Source organism: Aspergillus vadensis (assembly GCF_003184925.1).
Source record: "Aspergillus vadensis CBS 113365 unplaced genomic scaffold BO88scaffold_7, whole genome shotgun sequence".
NCBI lineage: Eukaryota > Fungi > Ascomycota > Eurotiomycetes > Eurotiales > Aspergillaceae > Aspergillus > Aspergillus vadensis.
This window is the reverse complement of record NW_020292045.1, coordinates 866,180-887,582: the sequence shown is the minus strand read 5'-3', so window position 1 is coordinate 887,582 and position 21,403 is coordinate 866,180. Positions and strand designations below refer to the sequence as shown.

At 50.4% G+C, this 21,403-nt stretch overlaps 9 protein-coding genes across 9 annotated transcripts; 5 read left to right on the top strand and 4 right to left on the bottom strand.

The window, feature by feature from the left end:
* Window positions 1-2,474: 2,474 nt before the first annotated feature.
* Window positions 2,475-3,617, top strand: BO88DRAFT_337154 (uncharacterized protein; the record flags this gene model as incomplete). Its single annotated transcript, XM_025702933.1, has 2 exons — window positions 2,475-2,618; window positions 2,676-3,617. The coding sequence occupies 2 exons, from the start codon at window positions 2,475-2,477 to the stop codon at window positions 3,615-3,617; spliced, it is 1,086 nt and encodes a 361-aa protein (XP_025564587.1).
* Window positions 3,618-4,508: 891 nt separating this feature from the next.
* BO88DRAFT_337016 (putative ubiquitin conjugating enzyme) lies at window positions 4,509-5,200 on the top strand (the record flags this gene model as incomplete). The annotated part of the gene is made up of 3 exons (XM_025702923.1): window positions 4,509-4,665; window positions 4,755-4,847; window positions 4,944-5,200. The coding sequence occupies 3 exons, from the start codon at window positions 4,509-4,511 to the stop codon at window positions 5,198-5,200; spliced, it is 507 nt and encodes a 168-aa protein (XP_025564586.1).
* A 594-nt stretch (window positions 5,201-5,794) lies between these two features.
* On the bottom strand, window positions 5,795-7,127 carry BO88DRAFT_403737 (RTA1 domain-containing protein). Its single transcript, XM_025706436.1, has 3 exons — window positions 6,189-7,127; window positions 6,035-6,109; window positions 5,795-5,959 (listed from the first exon to the last, which is right to left on the bottom strand). The coding sequence occupies exons 1-3, from the start codon at window positions 6,896-6,898 to the stop codon at window positions 5,863-5,865; spliced, it is 882 nt and encodes a 293-aa protein (XP_025564585.1). The 5' UTR covers window positions 6,899-7,127; the 3' UTR covers window positions 5,795-5,862.
* Window positions 7,128-8,036: 909 nt separating this feature from the next.
* Window positions 8,037-9,315, top strand: BO88DRAFT_452308 (Zn(II)2Cys6 transcription factor domain-containing protein; the record flags this gene model as incomplete). The annotated part of the gene is made up of 2 exons (XM_025710685.1): window positions 8,037-8,051; window positions 8,221-9,315. The coding sequence occupies 2 exons, from the start codon at window positions 8,037-8,039 to the stop codon at window positions 9,313-9,315; spliced, it is 1,110 nt and encodes a 369-aa protein (XP_025564584.1).
* A 115-nt stretch (window positions 9,316-9,430) lies between these two features.
* On the bottom strand, window positions 9,431-11,170 carry BO88DRAFT_256119 (fatty acyl-CoA reductase). Its single transcript, XM_025702248.1, has one exon. The coding sequence runs from the start codon at window positions 10,785-10,787 to the stop codon at window positions 9,546-9,548; it is 1,242 nt and encodes a 413-aa protein (XP_025564583.1). The 5' UTR covers window positions 10,788-11,170; the 3' UTR covers window positions 9,431-9,545.
* A 428-nt stretch (window positions 11,171-11,598) lies between these two features.
* BO88DRAFT_362822 (metal cation transporter MSC2) lies at window positions 11,599-15,093 on the bottom strand. The gene is made up of 4 exons (XM_025703923.1): window positions 14,222-15,093; window positions 13,011-14,171; window positions 12,740-12,958; window positions 11,599-12,692 (listed from the first exon to the last, which is right to left on the bottom strand). The coding sequence occupies exons 1-4, from the start codon at window positions 14,653-14,655 to the stop codon at window positions 11,825-11,827; spliced, it is 2,682 nt and encodes an 893-aa protein (XP_025564582.1). The 5' UTR covers window positions 14,656-15,093; the 3' UTR covers window positions 11,599-11,824.
* A 103-nt stretch (window positions 15,094-15,196) lies between these two features.
* On the top strand, window positions 15,197-16,955 carry BO88DRAFT_486881 (chitobiosyldiphosphodolichol beta-1,4 mannosyltransferase). Its single transcript, XM_025712495.1, has 3 exons — window positions 15,197-15,658; window positions 15,718-15,898; window positions 15,969-16,955. Exons 1-3 carry the CDS (start codon window positions 15,421-15,423, stop codon window positions 16,933-16,935), a joined length of 1,386 nt encoding a protein of 461 aa, XP_025564581.1. The 5' UTR covers window positions 15,197-15,420; the 3' UTR covers window positions 16,936-16,955.
* An 80-nt stretch (window positions 16,956-17,035) lies between these two features.
* Window positions 17,036-19,377, bottom strand: BO88DRAFT_452304 (uncharacterized protein; the record flags this gene model as incomplete). Its single annotated transcript, XM_025710684.1, has 5 exons — window positions 17,036-17,223; window positions 17,290-18,033; window positions 18,080-18,269; window positions 18,316-19,221; window positions 19,270-19,377. The coding sequence occupies 5 exons, from the start codon at window positions 19,375-19,377 to the stop codon at window positions 17,036-17,038; spliced, it is 2,136 nt and encodes a 711-aa protein (XP_025564580.1).
* Window positions 19,378-19,761: 384 nt separating this feature from the next.
* Window positions 19,762-21,292, top strand: ubc2 (E2 ubiquitin-conjugating protein RAD6). The gene is made up of 4 exons (XM_025709471.1): window positions 19,762-20,083; window positions 20,276-20,340; window positions 20,403-20,627; window positions 20,705-21,292. Exons 1-4 carry the CDS (start codon window positions 20,042-20,044, stop codon window positions 20,826-20,828), a joined length of 456 nt encoding a protein of 151 aa, XP_025564579.1. The 5' UTR covers window positions 19,762-20,041; the 3' UTR covers window positions 20,829-21,292.
* Window positions 21,293-21,403: the final 111 nt, after the last annotated feature.

Sequence of the window (21,403 nt, the reverse complement as noted above, 5' to 3'; positions counted from 1 at the left end):
GTAGTACTAGGTGACTAGTCCGTTGTAAAGCAGTCAAAGCTTCAATGTGGATATCACCCTCACTCATCATAAAAGCAACCAAGATCATACCGTTGCAGTGATTCCTTTTTACAAAATCCTCTATTTCATTCCATTGAAATTGCAGACTATTTGGTATAGTAAGATCACAACCGATCCTGACAACATCTCACTCATGTCCCATAATGACTTCGCATATACGGTGCTACAAAGAAAAACATCTGAATGTTGCAGGTTCATGGGTGTAAGTAACTTCCAGCCGTCTCAGGGCTACCAACAGGTCACTGTATTCACCAAGGTTGCCCAGCCACTAGTAAGACGGCACAGTAGGAACTCCCCGCTGATGGTACACAGATTGGTAAAAATATCATCCAGCGGGGATATTTCGGTGAAATTGACATGACCCTGAAGCCACTCGGGGCGTTGATATTGTTTGCCAAGGAATGTAGGTTGATGGTGATCCATCCCCCAGCTATGGCGATTGCAGTTTAATGGACTCATGTATTCTCAGAATCTTCGCCCATTAGTAAGTATGATTCACAGAGAGGGACATTTGACATCAGCCGTAGAACAATTGATCAGAAAAATTAACATCTAACTTCCGGGACGATCGTCCTTCCCCGTCCTTCGTTTTTCGTATCTTATACCCGATCAGTCGAGCACGGGTCATTTCGAACAACAGCTTGAAAAAGATAGGCCAATTGGCGTCTTTCTAGAGACAAGTGAGGTGAGACATTGACGGGAGACGTGTGGGGACTAACTCTATTTATATTCTGTATGGTGTATATGTGTCTGTGCCTGAAACAGCTTTTATGGATGAATCTGGTCATCAAAACGGCCAGCACGGTGATCGACATAAATTCAGTCTCCGCTGTCCATCAACTCCGGTGTACGCCCAAAACATTAGGGGAAAGAACCAAATGCCACGTGCTTTGGCGGCCAACTTGCCAATCATTGAGCATGGAACCTAGAACTCCCTACTAACCGTCAAAGCACACTTCGTGTTTTGGTTTCCAGTATTTCGAGTGAGAAAGATCAGGCCTGGGGTATTTAGATGAAGCAGATCAAATACTGATCAGTGACACTCAGGGTAGAAATTCCCCAGACTCAATACACCAAGTTCCATGAGAAGCATTTGTCAATCGCCCATCTGTCCAGGGCCAAAACAGTGACGAACGGAGATAGCGCTGAGTGTCATGCTCACATTGAATCGTAAACCCCTGATCATGCTTCTTTTACGCCAGCTTTAATACTACATGATACACATAAAGACCGGCATATACTCCGATAACCCCAGACAGTCTTTATAGCTACACTCCAACCATTAGAGTGGAGAAATCGGCCCGGCCTCCGCACATATGCTTATCCTTATCAGCTCAATTCTCCTGTTTAGTTTATCGTATGTGAAGCTTGGCAGTTAGTAGCTGCCAGTTGACTAGCTTCCCAGCAGCAGAATGACGACGAGACACGTAAGTTGAAAGTGCATGTGAGATGATTTCACGCGCCGTGGGGCATGGACACTAAGTTCCTGCCATCCGTTGCAGAGGTCGTCAACGCTGATTGAGGGAACCAAAGCAGAATTTACTGTCTGTAGTAGTGCTGGGGATATTATTTCTGAAGAGAACATGTCGCTGATTCAACGAAATTTTTCTTAGCCGCTAGAATAACCGGCTAGTGCCTGCCCAGCGTCATAATCGGTGCCATCGCTTCGCCAATTGGTATCCGGACTCCCTAAGAATATTGATCACCTCTGGGGTAGTGGCGACGCCCTTCTTTGGTCAGAACATGTCAATAACTGTGAATCCGGACCTTGATATTATGCGAGAGATATAACCATCTAAGTTGATTGGTGTAAGCCAAGCCTATATAATTGGTGATTGAAACGCTGTGGCTGAAACCCATTGTGTTTTGGTAGGCTTGAAGAAGGATATGCCAACTTGTGCACCCTATCCCGAACACGATAAGCTGAGGTGCCCCTTTTCTGCCAGGTTTTGCACGGGGGGTCCTTCGTTACTGGTCCAGGCAATCTACACTAACACCAGTTCGTGATAACGGCGATGCCAGGGTCCATTGTAGCGTGCTTGGTAGTAGAAAGAACTGCATTCGGATCGGGGGATGGTAGCGTCCGAGCAAAGAAAGCCCCGACTTGGAGTAGCGCCAACAATCGGCAGCCTTCTTATTGGCGGGTGGTGACGCGGAGCCCCACTACAGCAGGCGTGATTACGAGCCGCCGCCCATTTACTTTGTAGCTAGTCCCAAAATAGCCTTGTTACTGCCTGCAATTGCTCGTTGCCGCCTGATCCTGGAGGGCGAGCCTTCTCCCATTTATTCCTCTGCTTCCTCTTCATCCTCGCTGCTCCATTCCCATCTGACTCGGCCGTTCTTCTCTATCGTATCCATCAAAATCATCAGCTCTATTCGACCGTGGTATTATCCTGCTTGACTCCATCACAATCATGACCATCTCTTCCCTCGTCCGTCGAGGTGTGGAGGCCGCCTTGGAGCAGCCTACCCCGAATCAACCCACCATCCATTTCGCAGGATGGCTGTCAGCTCTGTTTGTCTTCACGGTCCTCGCCTTTATCGCTATCGGATTTTCGGTAAGCTGCATACTGCCTCTGAGCTGATTTTTGACGGGCACTGACACGTACTCTTAGGTGGAGTACACTTATGGAATGCTGATCCCGACCCTCGCCGCTATCGAGGATTCCAACCCCGATGTCTACGTCCGAATCGATGGCAACCTTGACGCGAACAAGCCTGTCGATGCGAACGAGCCCGATACCGAGCCTGTGATCGAAGCTCCCCCTCCGATGCCCATCACCAGCAAACTCCGCACCACGATTCAGCACCTCCGTGCCCGTGCCGGTTTCCTCTCCCGCTTCCGTGGCTTGAGCATGCTCGTCACTTATGGTCTTGCACAAGGGCTGGTCTTCTCCATGATGCCGTTCTCTATCAACGCATTCTTCTCTCAGTTTGTTGTCGGCATGATCTGCAGCGTCGCATTGGCCAACCTGCAGTTGGCGTGGGTTCACATTGTTATCTCCGAGCCTTCTCCCAAACGTTTCTACCAGCGGATCCCCGGTTTCGCTGCCTGGAAGAAGATCGCTCCGGTTGTTGCTTTCGAACATGCCGTTACCAATGCTGCATACTACATTCCCCTGATCCTGATCAGCGCTTGCAACGGCTTCAAGAACATTGAGAACCCCTCCGGCGGTGACTCCCCAGCCAAAACTCTCGCCGGCGCTGCTACGCTCGTCTCCCTGCCAGCCCTTCTCTCTTTCGTGGTGTCTATTCCCGCCCGGGCCATCTTCATCCGCGTGGCTGCGTCTATGCTCCCTGAGGAGGATGAGTCGATTGTGCCTTTCGACCGTTCTTTCGGCGGCAAGGTCTCTCCCGCCATTGTCGGCGGCAGCGGCAAGCTGAGCATCATGGATGCTTGGAAGACCTTCGACCGGCCTGCTCTGGTCCGCTTCGTCAAGGCCATCGGCAAAGGGTTCGCTATTGAGGTTGCCGTGGCTGCGTTCTTCACCACTCTGCTGGTTGCGCAGGTTTGGGCTGGAGCGGTCACCTATGGCTTCGCTGGAAACAACGCTTAACTACAGCCGAATGCCTTATAGTGTGTACAGATCCAAAACAATCAGCTACGACTCTGCTCTTCTGCATGACTCTATACATAAGTCCTCGTGTTTGATGATATAGCGCTTACATGATACTCCCTATTCCATCCATGACGTAGTTTGAACCTGTGTAATGCGATTAAAATTGAGCCATCTCGTGCACGGATGAGTCGTTGGCGATCATTCTTACAGCTACCCCTATTCGCCCATATTTCTTTGTTTGCCCTTCCCGTCGCATCGGGCAGGGCTAAGCATGGCGTGTGACACAAGAGGGGACTTGGGGGAGAGTCGGGGTCCGGGGAGTAAGCGTTATCCCCTCACTTGGACCAAAACTAGTTACACACAGTACAGTGAGAGTTTCCAGGAGGGTAAGGTAGTAGACTAGATACCATCTTCACCGGTTTGCTGCATCATCCTCGACTTGCCTTGGACCAGTCACATATCATAGACTGGACGGGCCATACCCGCCAGGTACTCACGGCTACTACTTGTAGTAAGTAATACCAGAGCAACGCCACCGAGGCGCACCATTTGAGTTATTATCGCAGCCCACCCCGCTCCCCCACTCACCGCCCGGCAGCGATTCTTTCCCATCCACTACTAACTGCCAGTCTCTTCGTGACCCTCGGTCTACTTACCTTTCCTCCTGCTCATTTGCTCTCTGTGTTAAATCACCCTCAGGGTAGTAGTCCCTCCTATTCTCCTTTCCCTCCTCTTCCTCTACTCTTTACCCCCCTTGGCCACCCTCTACTCTATCAAGGGTTCCCTCTCTTCTCACCATTCAACCCCTCTTGCATCCCCTCATCGTATTATCGGCTCAACGCCCCTCCTCTCCCCCTCCTTACCCCTCCCCGGTATACTCTCTCCACCATGGCCACAACAGCAGCAGGTCGCATGCTCTCCCGCCAACTGCAGCAAATGCAGTCGGACAAGGACATCCCCGGGATTAGCTGCGGATTGGTCGATAACAATGTCTTTGAATGGGAGGTCATGCTTATGATCTCCGATGATGTCAAGTTGTATGGCGGTGAGTAAAGTTTGGGTGGGAGAAAGCCTGAATGAACATCTCCAAATTCTTTCCAGGGGCTTCTCATACTGATGTAAAATGAATAATAGGTGGTTTCTTCCGTGCTCGTCTCTCGTTTCCTCCGGACTACCCTCACATGCCGCCGAAAATGAAGTTCGAGACGCCTCTGTACCATCCTAACAGTACGCCTCACCCTGTACCTTCCTAGTCGCCCTTGTGTTCTCTTCCAAGGCACAAGACAATCACAGAATACTAATTTGACTGTGTCAACAATATAGTCTACCCCAACGGTGACGTCTGCATCTCCATCCTTCATCCCCCAGAGGAAGACAAGTACGGCTACGAGTCCGCCGCGGAGCGCTGGTCCCCCGTGCAAACACCCGAGACGATCCTCCTCTCCGTTATCTCCATGCTCTCCAGCCCCAACGATGAAAGCCCCGCCAATGTTGAGGCTGCACGGTTATGGCGGGAAGACCCGAAAGAGTTCAAGAAGAAGGTGCGGAAGTGCGTACGGGATAGTCTGGGAGAGGAGTAAATGAGTTCCTCTTTCCCTTATCCACTTTTATCAAACCTTGAGTCAAACCACCCAGTCATGGTTTGATGTGAATTACATGGAACAGAGACGGAAATGGGTCAATATGGGTTTTTCTTTTATGTTGTTCGTTGCATGATAGAAGGACGCTTGGTGCGGTTGATTCGGCTGATGGTCTATCTATTCACTTACGTACGGGATATATGCATTTGTTCCCTTTCGCCTGACAATACTTGTTGCTGATGCGGGGAGTTTCTTCTCTTCTTTTTTTCGTTGTTGATTGGTCTAAGATGGAGTTTAATTTCATTTTCTACTTTACTTCCATGCTTTTCTTCCTTTCGTTCTTTTCTATTTCAACCTCCCATTGCACTCGCCTGATTTTCCTGGTGCGCTGTTCGATCCTGGTTGTATATCCTTTTGGGTGTAGGCGGGTTTCCTTTCCCAGTGAATATACTTGTGGTATAGGGGCTAAATACACGGACCCACTGACTTTTGCCTGCTGAAGTATTCCTCTGTGGTATAAAAATGAGTATGCATAGTGGTGAAACCATACCGAGATACCGGTAGTAACTGTAATTTTCATAGCTGCAACGATGCTTTGTAAACGGGTATCTATTGTACTATACTTGTAGGATATACACTAAAATATCGACTCTTGTATATAATTAAGCTTTAGGCGTCTTCTTCATCCCCTTCCGGATAGATTCCAGGAAAAATCCAGGGTAGAAGTACGTAAGGCAGCTCACGGCGATGGCCATCATCCTATAACTCCGATCAGTATTTTCCGTACTCACGATATAGAACGGGACGGGAGCCATGATTGAAAGGGACACTCACATTCCATCAAGAACCAAGAACTCATTCTCCTTCTGCATGAGCGGGTTACCCCATCCACCGGCCATTTCAGGGATACTGCATATACCACGTTAGCATCTCGCAGCGTACCTCGCTTGGGGAGGTGATAGTAGAGGGGGGCAGTATGCAAGCATACCGATAAATACACCGAATCAAAGTAGCAAAGTAAGCCACAATGCCGGCCCAAATAACGAGTCTGAGGTTCTTCGGCCCAGTGAGGTTTCCGTTCTCATCAATGAACTTCTCGCCGCCCAGACCGGGTCCCTTTCTGACGACACGGATGAAGAAATCCAACGCCAACAGACCACAAACTGACATCGTGCCCACCTGGAAGGCGATACCCGCTACCATGATATCATCGCCCACCTTGAGCAGACTCTGGTTCTCGCTGCCTGCTGCCGCGGCAACACCACCACCTGCGGCTTGGAGAATGAGTGATCCGACGTCACAGCTGATGAAGATCCAGGTGAAGAGCTGGGGCTTGAGACGCGAGTATTCCGGGCCCAGGGAGAGAATGACGTGTTTCAGGGTGAGATAGATACCGGCGGCGATGAAGGTCGGGGCGAGCACGAGACAGACGATTTGAAGTTTGAAGGCGCCCTGGTCCCAGGGGTTGTGGTTCATTAGGATTCGGCCGATGTATCCTGCGAGTTCCATGTATCCGCCGATTACCATTGCGACCAACATTGTCCAGGAGCGATAGTAGATGCCGAGACCGAGTTGGAGGGTACCGAGTAGGCCGAAGTAGATGGCGAAGAAGATGTTACCGCCTAGGTTGGGGTAGTAGCCGTAGGTTGTCGCTGTGACGGGACATTCTGGCGTGACGTGCGTGCAAGTGATGCTCATCGTGATGGATTGTCGTCCTCTGGTTCTGGTGGTCGTAAGAGTAGTCGTGTATCGGTGTAGGGTAAGGAAAAGATAGCTGATATAGGTGGGATAAATGAAAGAAAGTAACAAGCCGCTATGAATAGGTCTATATGCAATATACCATGCAATATATGCAAGCAAAGGGGAAAAACGAGGGAAAGAAAGAAACAGATATGTAAGATGACGCCGGCTCTGACCCTGATAGATGCGCGCACATATTGTATGTCAGCCTGATGGGGATCAGACCTATTAATATAAGACAGTCGAATAAAAATTATAGTCGACCCGTTCTTTATCCCGATTTGCCGGGCCTTGGAGACGGTCCTCTGCCTGGTGGATCGGTCGTGTATAAATTTCATGGCATGACAACGCCGATTGGTTCGCTTTCGTTCTCGTTTTCGTTTTCGTTCTCGCACTACTCCACCGGCTGTATCGGTTGGCTCGACCGTTATCGCCGATGGGGGAATTCCTCCGGCCATGCACTTTGTTCCTTGCAAGATGGAAACAATTTGAGCTCGTATCCCTTCGATCTGTTCGTAGATATCATTTGGTCCTAGTCATCAACGGACTGTTCGAACAACTCCCACCCATTCTTCCCGGAATTCATATTGTCGATGGAGATAAAGCGTGCCTGGAGAAGATTCAGTGAGCATTCATTTAACCGACTTGATAGCGGCCGTTGTGGGGACTCACGGCTCCACCTGTGTCATTGCGCCCCTTTTGCTGCTGGGTTGGAGAAACAACACACCCAGAGGTGAAACAACTCATTCTGTAGATAGTTGCAGCAGCTCTCGGCATGCCGATGCCCAGCTTGCATTGTCCCCAGGAAATCTCATAGCTTAATGAAACATCTGCGCTTGTGGAGGGTTTTGATAGGTTGTCATCACGTGACATCGGAGAATTAGTCACCCCGCGTCGGCACGTGGAGCCGCTTAGTACAAAGTAGTCATTCATCCACTCGAATTATTTTATCGTCGGGCGGACGATGATATTCACCGGCAAATAAGCGTCCGATATGCTCCATTATCGAAAATAGGGCTGAATTCGCAGGATATGAGAACGCTGGGTATAAATTGAGGGGAAATGCCACCTAGAAGGACCCATACCAAGTCACGCAATGGCTGTGACCAGTGTAAGAAGAGACGCGTCAAGGTAAGCATCATTCACTTTCATACTTCTCATATCCCGCATTCCCGGGCGCCTGAATTGAACAGCCGAAAGGGCTCAATCCTGGAACTATTTAGTACCCGTCTAATTCACTATCATCCCCGCAGCACTCTTCTAAGTTCTAACGGCTGTAGTGCGACGAACGAGGCCCACCATGCTCCAATTGCATTAGCCGGGAGCTGGCATGTACTTACTTTAAGACCCCGGCGGCACGCAAGGAGACAACATTATCAACAAGTCCTGCTCCTTTGCAGTCAATAGTAGCTCCTTCTGAGGCAACATTCCACGCCAACCAGCCCGTCTCCCGCCATGGATCTTCACCGCCAAACTTTGCTTGCCTGCGGGAGCTTGAGCTAATGCACAAGTTTTCCACAGAGACGTATCTGAGTTTATGCAATGAACCAACAGATCACCATGAATGGCAGTATGTTATCCCTCGCAAAGCTTTGCAGCATGACTTCCTCATGAGCGGGATACTAGCGGTTGCATCTCTCCATATCGCGTCGACACTTGATCCACCAGAAGCGCTTTCCTATATTGACACAGCTCTGGAGTACCATAATCATGCATTCGCACCCTTTCGTCATGCGATTGATAACCTCACTCCAGCCAACTGTGACGCAGTCTTAGCTCACTCGGTAATCACAACCGTTATTGGTATAAAGTTACCACAATTGGCACGAGAAGAGAATCAAAGCATGACCGAAAACATAATCGTCGTATTCGAGTTGCTGCACGGAGTCAGTAAAATCTTCACCATCAGCCGTCCCTGGCTTCAAGGAAAGTTGTTCACTTCCCGGAGAGGCTTCTGGGAAAATCAGCTTTCCATACTAGACAGTGAGATCGAGGCTGCGCTGGATCGATTAACGGCCTTGAACAATGATATGCTTGCTCCTGACAAAGCGGATCAACACCACATCATCAAGAATGCAATAGCTCTTCTACGCCGTTGTTTCTGCAGATACAACCATGCCCGGGACGTGGCTTCCATACTCGCGTGGGTTGCAACCGTTGATAAGGAATTCATTCATGCTCTGAGATGCCGTCAACCTCTCGCGCTGCTAGTTCTCATACACTGGGGTGTTCTGCTCCAGGAGCTTGATGAAAAAGTATGGTGGGCAAAGAATTCCGGAACAGCTCTGGTCTCCGAGTTGCTAAATGCCCTCCGTCCCTGCGACGTACGGTGGGAAGGTGCATTGCAGTGGCCGAAACGTAAGATAGGACTTTGAGGAACATACATTGGATCAGTTTCTGCGTTCTTACCCGTGGTCACCGGGTTCACAGCTACTGCACGGGCTGCGCACGGGCAATGCTTACAAGAGCTCCTTATAATATCGGGCGCTGGTCAGCGTACAGATTGACACGGATCTATCAGCACAGATTTAACACAAATAAGGCCGTCGCATATAAATGACAGGCCTTGCAAACGACTACCTCAAAACAAGGCACAGACGCCTCTTCAAAGCTTCCCCATTCTTCTCAGCACCTTTTCATAAGCTTCTTTTGTCCGTGCTGAGGAGAGCTTGTCAAGACGATGTTGACAGAACGCTAAGCTCAAAGGACCCCCGAGCTGTTTCAGCCAGTATGAACGCCCACAATCGAAAATCCAGTTGCGGGTGCCCACCTTGACAAGCTCTGCCAAGATATGTTGTGGGATACTTCGATCTTGCACGAATATTATTTTTGGTAACTCATGCCGAATCTCTTCCGGGGCATTTTCCCTGCATATGGCTAAAATTTCGTCGAACGTATGGCTCACATATAATTGCGATCCGATATGAACGATCCCTCGCGTTCCAGCAGCTGCATGCAGAAGGCACGCATTTGCGACAAAGTCAACTGGTATTTCATCCAAGATGTTCTGACCACTCTTGTAGCCCTCTGCGGCGTGCCATATCTGGGTACCTCCCTGGTCTGAAAAGTACAACGTAGAGAACTTCGTCAGAGGCGTCGAATCTTCAGGCCCGTACAGTGGGTATGGGTCTCTGACAGCCGGTCCAAAGATTGTCGGACGAACAAACAATACCGGGAGCGTGGGATACCGCTTGAACGTCAAGCGCTCCATAAGATGCTTCGCATGGGTATAAGATGAAGAAAATTGATCTGTATAAGGCGACTGTCCAGTTTCTTGTATGCTTGCCAATTCATCCTCTGGGTCGTCGTCTGAAACGGGGTACAGTCGCTCACCCACATATCCGTCCGGCAGAAAACTGTTCACATATGCCGTGGAGATCTGAATGAACAGCCTAAGTCGACGAAACCGGGAAACCATCGCAGCCAGCTCTAATGCGGGCAGACAATTATTCTCTAGTGCTTCGGAGATGCTCGCATCTAGCTTGATTTTCGCAGCTGCATGAATAACCAGCGTGACCTCTTCACGTAATCGGTTTAACATCACGTCCTCGATCCCGAAGTCCGGCTGCCTAATATCCCCAACTATGTAATGGATCCTGTTCGAGTTCAGAATCGCTTGCGTGTGATCCGGCATGGTCTTTTTCCATTTCTTAACAGCCAACTCCGACGACCCGCGGATCAAGACAAAAATCTTCCGTATCGGAAGCTGCACTGCCAGCTTATACAGAATGCATCCTCCCAATGAGCCCGTACTGCCCGTCAGGAAGACAGTTTGTCTCTCATAAGACGTTGCATACCCGATTCTCTTAACCTCATCTTGATAGGGCGCGAGGTCCGGACCTGGCATAGGGAAAGAACTGTTCGGGTGTTTGTCAGAGGGAAGAATAATATGGTATAGAGGTGGGTGCTACCAGATAGATCTCCTCGTCATGGGAAACCTGTACAAAACCACCCGAAGGGTTACTATATACACCCCATCATCGTCACATGTTACACCCCCCTCGCAACGAAACACCAGCACATCACTGAAGCGAGGGTGCAACGCAGTGCTACCGGCCGAAGTGAAGCCTCGGCTGATTGTGAGGCCGTGAGGAATTTTTTGTCATGACATTGTTTATCCGGCATAGACCTGACTCGATCTTAGAACCAAAATAAACATCCGACTCAATCTCTCGATGCTTCTCCAGAAATATATAATCGAGTATATTTTCAATTTAAGACCGAAACAACAGCCATATATCCTGTGTCTACCATGTAAACTACACTGCGGTATATAAGCCCTACTATAGCACCGTGGTACTAGCTCCCTGTGACGAAACACAAATGTAACATAACACCTTTATGTTCGTCCAGTAATAGAAATCACCGGTATGCTATGCCATGCTACGGACACTCAAAGTGCGTACGGCAGTATCATGCCATAGCGGATAGTAGTGAGCATGTTTGTGACATTTGATTTAATTGGGAAGCATCTCTCCCACAAGTCATGAGGGGTTTGGGCAGTGGTGGTGGTACTACTTCTAGCTGCTGAAGTAGGTGAGTGGTACTACTAGTTGGGGTTTTATTGACTAGAGTTTGCATAGATAATCTCAAAGTCTGTACCCATTACTACTCCTTTGTAAAAATAAAAATAAAAAAAAAAAAGAGAGAGAGATAAAGCCATGACTAGTAGTCTACATTACTTATTTATTTACTTAAATAAGATATACAAATACCCATCTTCTTGGGAAATAAACAGAGGAAAATAATAGAAGATACACGGAGGAAAGAAAGACTCCATTCCGGCAGTCAAATCTATCTACCTAGCTTAGCCAAGAGCTTCAATAGTATGTATTAGAATAGGATAAGAAGGGAGACCAAGGCAAATCAAAAGCAGTCAATCAATCAAGAATGCTTGTTCCCGCCGCCACCACACCAACAACGGCCGTCTCCTTCGCGCTCGACCTGGACGAGAATGTCCATGCCCTTTTCGCGGAGGTAGTCCACGGTGCGTTGGCGGACATCTTCGAGATCGGAGCTTCGAGAGGCAATGACGTGGATTACGCCGAGGACGTTGGGTGTATGCGTGTCATGGTGATCGTGATCGTGGTCGTGATCATCGTGGCTGTGGGAATGGTGGTCATGACTGTGACTGTGAGTATGGCCGTGGTCGTGAGCATGATCGTGATCGTGGCTATGGTTGTGACTATGGCTATGACTGTGGTTGCATCCATGATCATGAGCATGGTCGTCGTGATGATGGTGGTGGTGGCCGGTTTCCTTCCCTGTATCGTCCAGCCAGAACTTCGGGACGGTGTACCCGACAACGCCCCGTAAAGTGCTAACGCCAGCAAGAGTTTCGCGGACATTGTACTCGATGTCAGCGGGGAGGGTGAGGAGTAGAGTCTTCGCAGTGCTGCTGACAAGCGGAATTGCCGAGGCAAAAATCAAAATTGCGATGAAAGAGGAGGCAATTGGATCGAACCCTGGCCAGCCAGAGTAGTGCACGAGGATGGTCGAGATCACAACAGCCACGGAGCCAAGCGTGTCGGCGAGAATGTGTAGGAAAATGCCGTGCATGTTCTCGTTTCCATGCGAGTGCCCGTGACTGTGATCATGACCGTGTGCATGACCATGATCGAATGCCATGATTCCGACAAGGTTGACGAGAAGTCCCGCAACACTCACAGCCAGTAGTTCGCCGAGGCGATGCATCTGACTGCCCGAGGAAAGCCGCTCAACGGCTTCATAGATGATTTCGATGCTGATGATCCTGCATATTGTTAGGACGGTCATCTAAGATGCTTGAGCAGGACTTACATGAGGAAGATGCCATTGGCAAACCCAGACAGCGTGTCGACTTTGCCATATCCATAGGGGAATCTGGAGCTCGGGGGCCATTTACTCATGACAGCAGCACAAAGGCCAACCACGAGCGCCAAGCAGTCGAAGAACATATGGATACTGTCACTAAGAAGACCCAGGGATCCTGTCATAAATCCATAGGACAGCTGAACAAGCATAAAGGCAAAATTAAGACTGGTTGAGTTAGTTCCGAGTTACTATAAATCAGGGGCGAAGGATGAAATACCTCATGAAGTAGAAGATGCGTCGCGAGTCGCTCTCCTTGAGAATACTGTACAAAAGAGGATAAGGCTCGCTGTACTGGATGATGAGCCTCGTTATCTTCGTAGCATCAGCTCCAGAGTGGGCATGATGATGGTGATTATGGGTATGAGAGTGTTGCGAAAGGCGCAATTGTCTGTCGTCGAACCTGGCAGCAAGGAACGAGGCAGCAGTTGCGATGGCGCGAGCTACATACGCCAGGTGAGTTTTCTCTTGCAGCGGCGGGGAGCTTAAGAGCGCGGCAGCTCCGACACCGATAACAAGACCTATCTTGTGTGGTGAGCGTAGATGGGAAGAAGAAACCAATATCAAGCACGTTGCAAGCGCTCCAGCAGCTGCAAACTGGTACAGCATGTTGGTCGGTTGCAGAGACACATTGCCGGAAACAACAATAGTGATAAGTGCCAGGATAATGCCTGAAAGAATGGCCAGAATCGAATCACTTGACGAGATGGTTCCCGAGCCCTGCTTTTCAGCTTGCTTCTGGGACACTGTGCCATTGGATGTTAAGTAATCCAGATCAGTAGAAATGGACGAAGCCCCAGCCAAAGGGGGCCGAAGAACGAAGACCGAGGTGAGCAAAGCGACGTAGCCCAGGTATGGGTGAGGGTCTCGCGTCGCATTCATACCCCAAAGGCTCAGCGCAACAATGGTGATGAGAAGCATGACCGTCACTTTCTTTTGGCTAAATCGGGACTGTGCACTGCTGTGAAGTCCAAAGCCCTGAACGACGGTCGGCAAACCTGACGCTACAGGAAGCAACAAGCCGCATGCGACAAGGAATCCTCCCACTTTCAATGTCGCATATATCGGCAATGCGACCGAAGACACCCGAAGCAAAATTGCACTTGCCGCGCTGGAGCCCACTTGAGGCAGTGTAACCCCCGAGTCACTCCCTCCTCGTTGGATGGATCGAAGTAACTGCCCACATCCATATACAATCATTGTAACGGCGGTCAGCATGGAAGCTTTACTGGCAACCTGCTCCAAGGCCCCGTTTGCTGGGCTAGATGCAGCGGGGTCATCGCTTGTCGAGAGTGTTGTTTGCCAAAGCGCATGTTGTTGGTGGTACCAGGACAGGATAATCCACGGCAGGGAGAGGAGAAGGCCAGAGAGAACTTCCTGACTGAGCAGTGTTAAAATCGAAGTACATTGAACCGCTCAAAGAAGACTTACGTCGTGCTCGATTGAGAATCAATTGAAGTGCTGACCGATTGAGTTCCAATCAAGCCCGTCATGCTATCGCTCTTAGTGTGATTGATAGAGCCGAGGCTCGTGTGATGAGCATGTTCCCCCACAGTATGAGTTGAGTGGGAGTGAGAGTGGGAATGGGAATGAGAATGAGAATGCGAATGGGAGTGGGCGTGTGAATGTGTGTGAGGGTGTTCTGGCCACGTTGGGCTCACAGTTTGGCCATTGGTGAGTTGTGTATTCGGTAGAGGCTGTGGGGGCTGTTGTTGCGCTGAGGAGGCATCGAAGGAGGAAGCCGAGATGGAGATGGGACCGTTTGACCAGCGAGATGCACGCGAATGACCCCGGCCCCGAGAATGTCCTAGACCATGTACCTGAGGAATGGTATCCACGGTGGACACGGGAGCCCCCGTCGACATGATCTCCAGTGGTTCGTGTGAGGATAGGCGACTAACCACGGAGGGAGCACAAGGCGAGAGAGCGTTCGGAGGGCGAGGGAGCAAGGAGGTGGATTGACGGAGAAATAGAGCTCTAGCAGCTCAATGCAAATGAACGGTCGGGGAACTGGGTCAGACGAGGTGGCATAGCGCCGGGGAGTAACTGGGAAACGAGGTTGGCAGCTTGGACGGGCGCTTGTGGCAATGGATGGGGATGGGATGGGATGGCCCCCAGATGCGCGCCGCCGACTGAATGATCGGCTGCCCGCGATAACCCCCGGGCCACGTGATTGGGCTGGCCGCCGGGCTGATCGTCCGGCCTCGATCGAAATGGAACTCTCCCCCAAAAAACAACCACCACCTTGGACGACTGGCTGAGGTCAGGGGGGAAACTGTTCCAGGCCACGTCCAGGCCAGAATCTTGCGTTGCTTTTTCGCCTGCAGAAACCAACGATCAGGCACATTGCATGCATCTCACCAATCCGAGAGCGAACCGCGCGCTTGATCTGCTTTGACGCGGCATCGAGTGGGGTTGTGGGATCGGCCCAGGATTCCTCCGTTCGAACCGGAGTACAGCTGGCAATCCTCTCCCCCGGAGCTATTCCGTGCTTCTTATCTACTTTACTGGTTCTACTGGCCCTTCAATGGCCTTGTGCTGAGCTGCATCCACCAACCAATTGGTTCAGAATGCTGTCGAAATCAATCGCTTGAACTTCCTTCACCCTCCGATAAATAATATCCAACACCATGATCGAGTTGCTCATTAGCGTCGCGTTCTATCTCTCTACGGCGCTTACTATCGGCATTCTTTTGCTGCCTTCGCGGCATGAGTCCAGGCCTGTCACTAGCCAAAATGCGGCAAACGAACCCAAGACCACTATTCAAATTCTCGTGTTAGGGGATATCGGGCGGAGTCCGCGCATGCAGTACCATGCCCTCAGTGTTGCCAGAAATGGTGGACAGGTGGACATAATCGGCTACCATGGTGGGCTAGAAAATGCGCCCTTATTCCTCTCAAGGCTCCACGCTAATCAATTGCTATAGAATCCGACGTGCATCCCGAGATCTCCTCCCATCCGAGAATATCCATTGTGCCCCTGCCTCCGCATCCATCCTGCCTTCAGACAAGCAACAAGCTCCTCTTCCTACTGTTCGGTCCGCTGAAAGTTCTCTTTCAAATCGTCTGCTTGTTTTGGATCTTAGCATATCGTACAAAACCAGCCAAATGGCTTCTCGTTCAGGTTGGTTCTTACACATCTTGTCCTCGATGCATGGTACCATCGAAGCAGCGCTAAGTTGAACCTTTGCCCGTCGCAGAATCCGCCTTCTATTCCCACGCTAGCGATCGCATCCCTCGTCTGCTTCTTGCGTCAAACGAAGCTCCTCATCGATTGGCATAACTTTGGATACACTATCCTGGCACTCAAACTCGGGGACTCTCACCCGCTGGTCAGATTTTCCAAATCATACGAGAAGATCTTCTGCCAGTACGCGACGGCGCACTTGTGTGTAACCAATGCCATGGCATCGGTTCTGAAAGACGAATTTGCCCTGAAGGCGCCCATTCTCCCGCTGCATGACCGACCAGCCGATCATTTCCAGCCCATTCTAGACGATCGCATACGCCAGGACTTCCTGCGCTCGTTGTCGGAGACGGAATCTGTCCGGCCGATGATTGGATCTGACAAGATTCGAGTTCTGGTCAGTTCGACTTCTTGGACAGCGGACGAGGACTTTTCACTTCTCATAGAAGCTCTCTGTCGGTATTCAGACTTGGCTGAGACGTCAAATCCCGAACTACCCTCGGTTCTGGCCATCATAACAGGAAAGGGGCCCCAACGCGAGATGTATCTGAAACAAATTGCCGATCTGCAGAAGAACGGTAAACTTCAAAAGGCCACCATTCGTACCGCGTGGCTCAGCATGGAAGACTACGCACGATTGTTGGCATCCGCTTCGCTGGGTGTCAGTCTGCACACCAGCAGTAGCGGTGTCGATTTGCCCATGAAAGTCGTCGATATGTTCGGTGCCGGTCTGCCCGTCGTTGGCTGGAATCGCTTCGAGGCGTGGCCGGAGCTGGTCACTGAAGGTCGTAATGGACGAGGCTTTGGAAGCTCCGATGAGCTTGTGGAACACCTTGTTGAACTCTTTGGAAACCAGGAAGCACTGGAAAAGCTTCGTGCTGGGGCGCGAGAGGAGAGTTCTCGTCGGTGGGATGATGAGTGGAACCCCGTGGCCGGCAAACTGCTAGGCCTAGTATAGTTGAATAGCAAGTGACGACCATATTGACTGTACAATGAAAGATTAGAATATACGCGTAGCACAGACATCAAACCGCACGGGCTTTACCTGGAGCATGCCCTCAAGCACGGTATTTGCCATTGCAGTAGACACACGTGTCGAACGCATCGAAGAGCGTCCGGCAGGTATACGATATGTCAGATTCAGGTGGCTCTATACTGTCCTCGTCCAGATATTCCTTCCCACACGAGGAGCAGACTTTGGAAGATCCGGGGTCCTGAATGGCCAATGACGTCAAGCTACAGCGAACTATTACAGGAAGAAGAGTTAGCATTATGTCTTCTTGCAATGCCTTGAGTGCAGCATCGAACATACCAAAGACGTGGCCTGCGGCACATTGGGCTTCCTGGGTTGAATACCATGCGATCCCAGCGCTGCAGATCTCACAACGTTCAAACATCTGGCCACCAGGTCCATCAAGCATCTCGGCAGGCTTGGGGGCGATCGTGGTCCTAGAAGCCGTACACTTGGAAAGCTCATCGTTCAGGTCTACACCCGTGATAGTTGCCAGCCTTACCAAGACTTTGTGAGCTTGGGACAGTAGAGCCTCGTTCTTTGATTCAATGATTGTGCAGCAGGCCGTTGCGTAAAGTATACTCAAAGACAGCGGTTGTCGGTTCTCGTTATTGTCTTCGAAGTGTAGGATGTATCCCAAAGCAGCCTCTCGCTGCTGGCGGAGATACTCGGGAGAATTGTCCGACACCGACCGAGATTCGAGTCCGTCAGATTGAGAATCATCGGTCGTCGACATTATAATCGTTAACCTTTCCTCTGCTGCTGTGCGATACTCTATCATATCCCCTGGGTGTACGGTAATACCAGCTGCGACCCTGCCCTTGCAAGAAGCCATCCCCCAAGCTCGGGCAACGGCTAGGCCTCCAAGATCGCGGTCAAAGTCATACCTCTCACGCACATCGTCGAGCTGATCTTTCCATGGGACGGCAAAAATCGGGTATTCATCATCGCCATCCCGGAAAGGTACTGCTGCCGTGAATCCCCCGGCAGTCGCTAGATATAGAACAGGAGCCTGGGAATCGGTGTCCATCGTCACGATCATTGCTTCAAATGTCAGCTAGCGAAGAAGCGGACGGTGCACACTGCTTACCGGATATTGGCTCTGGGTGCCTAGGAGGTTCCGTTTCGCTATCATTTTCCGGGCTTTCGTAGAATAATAGTTCTTGCAGTCGCACTCGGCCAGAGCTTGGATTTATGCCTTGATTGGGCTCTTTGGACGCCTTTATCAATATGAGCCCTGCCAGGGTACCCGCAGCCAAACAGACAGTGTGAGAGTCGTCCTATGCAGGTCAGTGCCGGTCCAGCTGTAGTGCTTCTGAAACATACCGTATCCATCCATGCCAATGGCCCTGTAAAGTGATATCCACCTAAGCCTTCGTAGAACTTTGGGGTAATGTCTTTGGAAATAGCCTTGATTTGGGATTGCGGCTGTGAGCCTGTCTCTGGGGGTGGGGGCAGAACCTTCACATCCAGGTGAACCACCTTAAGAGCAGTTCCATGAGTGACAGCGAGGAAGCCACTCGCGGATTCATTTGCATAGAACCATGGGCCCCACGACATGGACAGAATCTTGATTTTGGATCTCAAAATTTCGGAAAAAATAGATGATGATTGCAGCTTTGGATAATTCTCCTCTGTATCTTGAAAGGAGTTGACTGACAAAACGCCGGCTTCATATGGCGCACCGAGACCTGTTGGTGGTCTGTGAATTCTCAACACAACAACATCATTGTCATCGTTTGCGACTGAGAGCAGGTGAAATCCCCAGCGACTCTCGGCAGGTAGGACAGAGTAAGGCGTGATATGCCTTTCGGCTGGCAGTTTAAGCGGCGATGACCACGCGAAAGCACGAATGTTGGACTTCCGCAATAGCATGCCATCCTCCTGGACAATTGAATTGAAATGGGTCTTTAAAGCGTCATTTAGTATGGCAACCCGAGTCCACTTCCCTTGAGAACCGACAGGTTCATACAGCGACAACAATAGGTTAGAAGTCAGAACCGCGAGAACACAACGTCGATATTTGGCCAATCCTGGAGGGGACCAGGCCAATGCTACTACATTGCTGAGGGACTGTTCGGCCCCGAGAGAGAAATTATCCCGATTCTGGGGATAGATCGTAGGCCACTCATTGTTCGTGAAAACATTGACACGGAAGCGAACTGAATGCCAATTATTTATGGGAGATTGGCTTGGGTCATGATCCAACCGTTCAGCTGCGTTTTTGGGAGTCTAGTCCATATAAGCATGAGCTTTGATGGCAGGGATGCTAACACTGACTAAGATTTGGACGTGGTCTCCAGCGGCGATCGCGAGCTCCCCATCTTCCGACCACGAGAGACAGTCGTAGCAAGAAGGGAAAAGCGGCAATTCTAAGGGACCAGACATTTGTTCACAAAGTTGAATACTCCCTTTTCTTCATGGCAGTTTTGACAAAACAAAGTCCCTAGAGTCGTGTCATGTATGGATATGGGAACTCCTCGATGAGCTAGCTAGCCAGTCAACTGCATCAGTTGGAGAACGAAGAGCTCAGCTCAGCTCTTCTATGGAGATGCTCGTTTAGGTTAGTCCCCCGTTTTGGGCCGTGGAACGTGCCATGCAGTCACATGATGCAAGTGGTAGCTTACCTAATCTAGTGGCGCCCCGAGACTTTTCCCGGATAGGCTAAGACTCAGTAGTGGGCTTCTGCAGGCCCAACAACGGCGGGCGGCGAGTGAGAGTTACTAACAGCTACGTACCAGTACAAAGTAGTTGGATTCCTGACTAACGGCGCTCAGGAGGAGGCACGGCCCAACTCGCCGGTCTTTGGATCAACGCTCATCCTCCCGAGGTGGCTATCATCCTCTCTTGGATTCCACCACCCACTCTCGTCACACCTCAACTTCTCTCTCTTCCGCCTTCCACCTGGGAATTTCGTGCCCCCTCCTCTTGCCCATCATCCAGTCACTGCGCACTTGACCTTGCGGATCACTGCCAAACCTATCTGGCTCTTGTTGTTCCTTTCTACTATCTCAATAGCTCCCTCCCGAGACATCGCCAGTACCCCGCCGCAATGTCGACCTCTGCCCGCCGTCGTCTTATGCGCGACTTCAAGGTGCGTACCCTAACGAGCATGATTTTGAGCTTGCTTTTTATCCTATCTTTTGATTCTTTCTCTTATCGCTTTCTATCTTCCTATTCTTTTCGTCCTCCCGTCTGGTTTCTATACTCGAAGGGCACTTGAAATATTCCGTCATTGGATACATTCAATGGTTGCGAGAGCTAACTTGGACTTCCTTCTACGCAGCGTATGCAAACTGACCCCCCTGCTGGAGTTTCTGCATCCCCCGTGGCAGACAATGTCATGACTTGGTAAGCTGATCTAGTCACACATAATGACGGCCTTTTCAGTCCCTAATCTTTATTACGTCCAGGAACGCCGTCATTATCGGCCCTGCCGATACTCCCTTTGAAGATGGCACTTTCCGCCTTGTCATGCACTTTGAGGAGCAGTACCCAAACAAGCCCCCGGGCGTCAAATTCATCAGTCAGATGTTCCACCCGAACGTTTACGGTACGGGCGAGCTCTGCTTGGACATCTTGCAGAACCGTTGGAGCCCAACCTATGACGTGGCAGCCATCCTGACCAGTATTCAGAGGTACGAACCCTTGCAATCAAGGTGAAGCTGAAGATGAAACACCAAAACATACTAACGGGTGTTTTACTTGCGTGTAGTTTGTTGAACGATCCCAACACATCATCTCCGGCGAATGTAGAAGCGTCAAACCTTTACAAAGACAACCGAAAGGAGTACATCAAGCGCGTGCGCGAGACCGTCGAGAAGAGCTGGGAGGACTAGGATAGTATCAGCGTAGAGATGCTACGGGTTATTGTTATGGGTTTTGGGTCGCTTTGGGGCACATGGTTATGATGAAGCAGACTTGTCGGTCTTCGGTGCGACGGAAGCTAACGGCAAGCTGCTGTGATCCGTTTCATGCGTTTGTGGGGGGACTCCTACCGTTTGGCATGATGGAGTCCTACACCATTTGATGACGTGCACAGCGTGGGGTTTTGGCGCCTGGTACATTTAATATTTCATTCGGTATTATGGATAGTTGCATCATATTTTCAGTGTGTTTTTGCATAATGCATTAACTCTGTCGGGCTCTTGTTTCACCTTCGCTGCATGTCACATAACTCTTATCTCCTCACTGCGTTGCTTTTTATTGTCCCAGGCCAGTTAGTTTTCAACCCGAGCCCCTCATATGAGCCCTTCCCGTGATCCGACCCGTAAGGCAGGTACAGCACTCAAATGACTACTACATGCAACATTCCTCATGTTTGGCGGGGGATGGACATGCGGCACTGGTGAGGATGGTTAGGCGGGTGCCAAGAACACTCTAAAACGGAGGGGGGGGGGGAAGAAGAGCCAGA

Excerpts from the sequence above, each read along its gene's own strand:
- BO88DRAFT_403737 (XM_025706436.1), bottom strand. The coding sequence starts at position 6,898 with ATGAGCATCACTTGCACGCACGTCACGCCAGAATGTCCCGTCACAGCG. Across the intron at positions 6,110-6,188 it reads TTGATTCGGTGTATTTATCG|TATCCCTGAAATGGCCGGTG; the intron begins GTATGCTTGCAT and ends TGGTATATGCAG. Across the intron at positions 5,960-6,034 it reads TTCTTGGTTCTTGATGGAAT|GATGATGGCCATCGCCGTGA; the intron begins GTGAGTGTCCCT and ends TCGGAGTTATAG.
- BO88DRAFT_256119 (XM_025702248.1), bottom strand. The coding sequence starts at position 10,787 with ATGCCAGGTCCGGACCTCGCGCCCTATCAAGATGAGGTTAAGAGAATC.
- BO88DRAFT_362822 (XM_025703923.1), bottom strand. The coding sequence starts at position 14,655 with ATGTCGACGGGGGCTCCCGTGTCCACCGTGGATACCATTCCTCAGGTA. Across the intron at positions 14,172-14,221 it reads GATTCTCAATCGAGCACGAC|TCAGGAAGTTCTCTCTGGCC; the intron begins GTAAGTCTTCTT and ends AACACTGCTCAG. Across the intron at positions 12,959-13,010 it reads CGCATCTTCTACTTCATGAG|TCTTAATTTTGCCTTTATGC; the intron begins GTATTTCATCCT and ends TAACTCAACCAG.
- BO88DRAFT_486881 (XM_025712495.1), top strand. The coding sequence starts at position 15,421 with ATGATCGAGTTGCTCATTAGCGTCGCGTTCTATCTCTCTACGGCGCTT. Across the intron at positions 15,659-15,717 it reads GGACATAATCGGCTACCATG|AATCCGACGTGCATCCCGAG; the intron begins GTGGGCTAGAAA and ends CAATTGCTATAG. Across the intron at positions 15,899-15,968 it reads TATCGTACAAAACCAGCCAA|GTTGAACCTTTGCCCGTCGC; the intron begins ATGGCTTCTCGT and ends AAGCAGCGCTAA.
- ubc2 (XM_025709471.1), top strand. The coding sequence starts at position 20,042 with ATGTCGACCTCTGCCCGCCGTCGTCTTATGCGCGACTTCAAG. Across the intron at positions 20,084-20,275 it reads GTCTTATGCGCGACTTCAAG|CGTATGCAAACTGACCCCCC; the intron begins GTGCGTACCCTA and ends CCTTCTACGCAG. Across the intron at positions 20,341-20,402 it reads GCAGACAATGTCATGACTTG|GAACGCCGTCATTATCGGCC; the intron begins GTAAGCTGATCT and ends TATTACGTCCAG.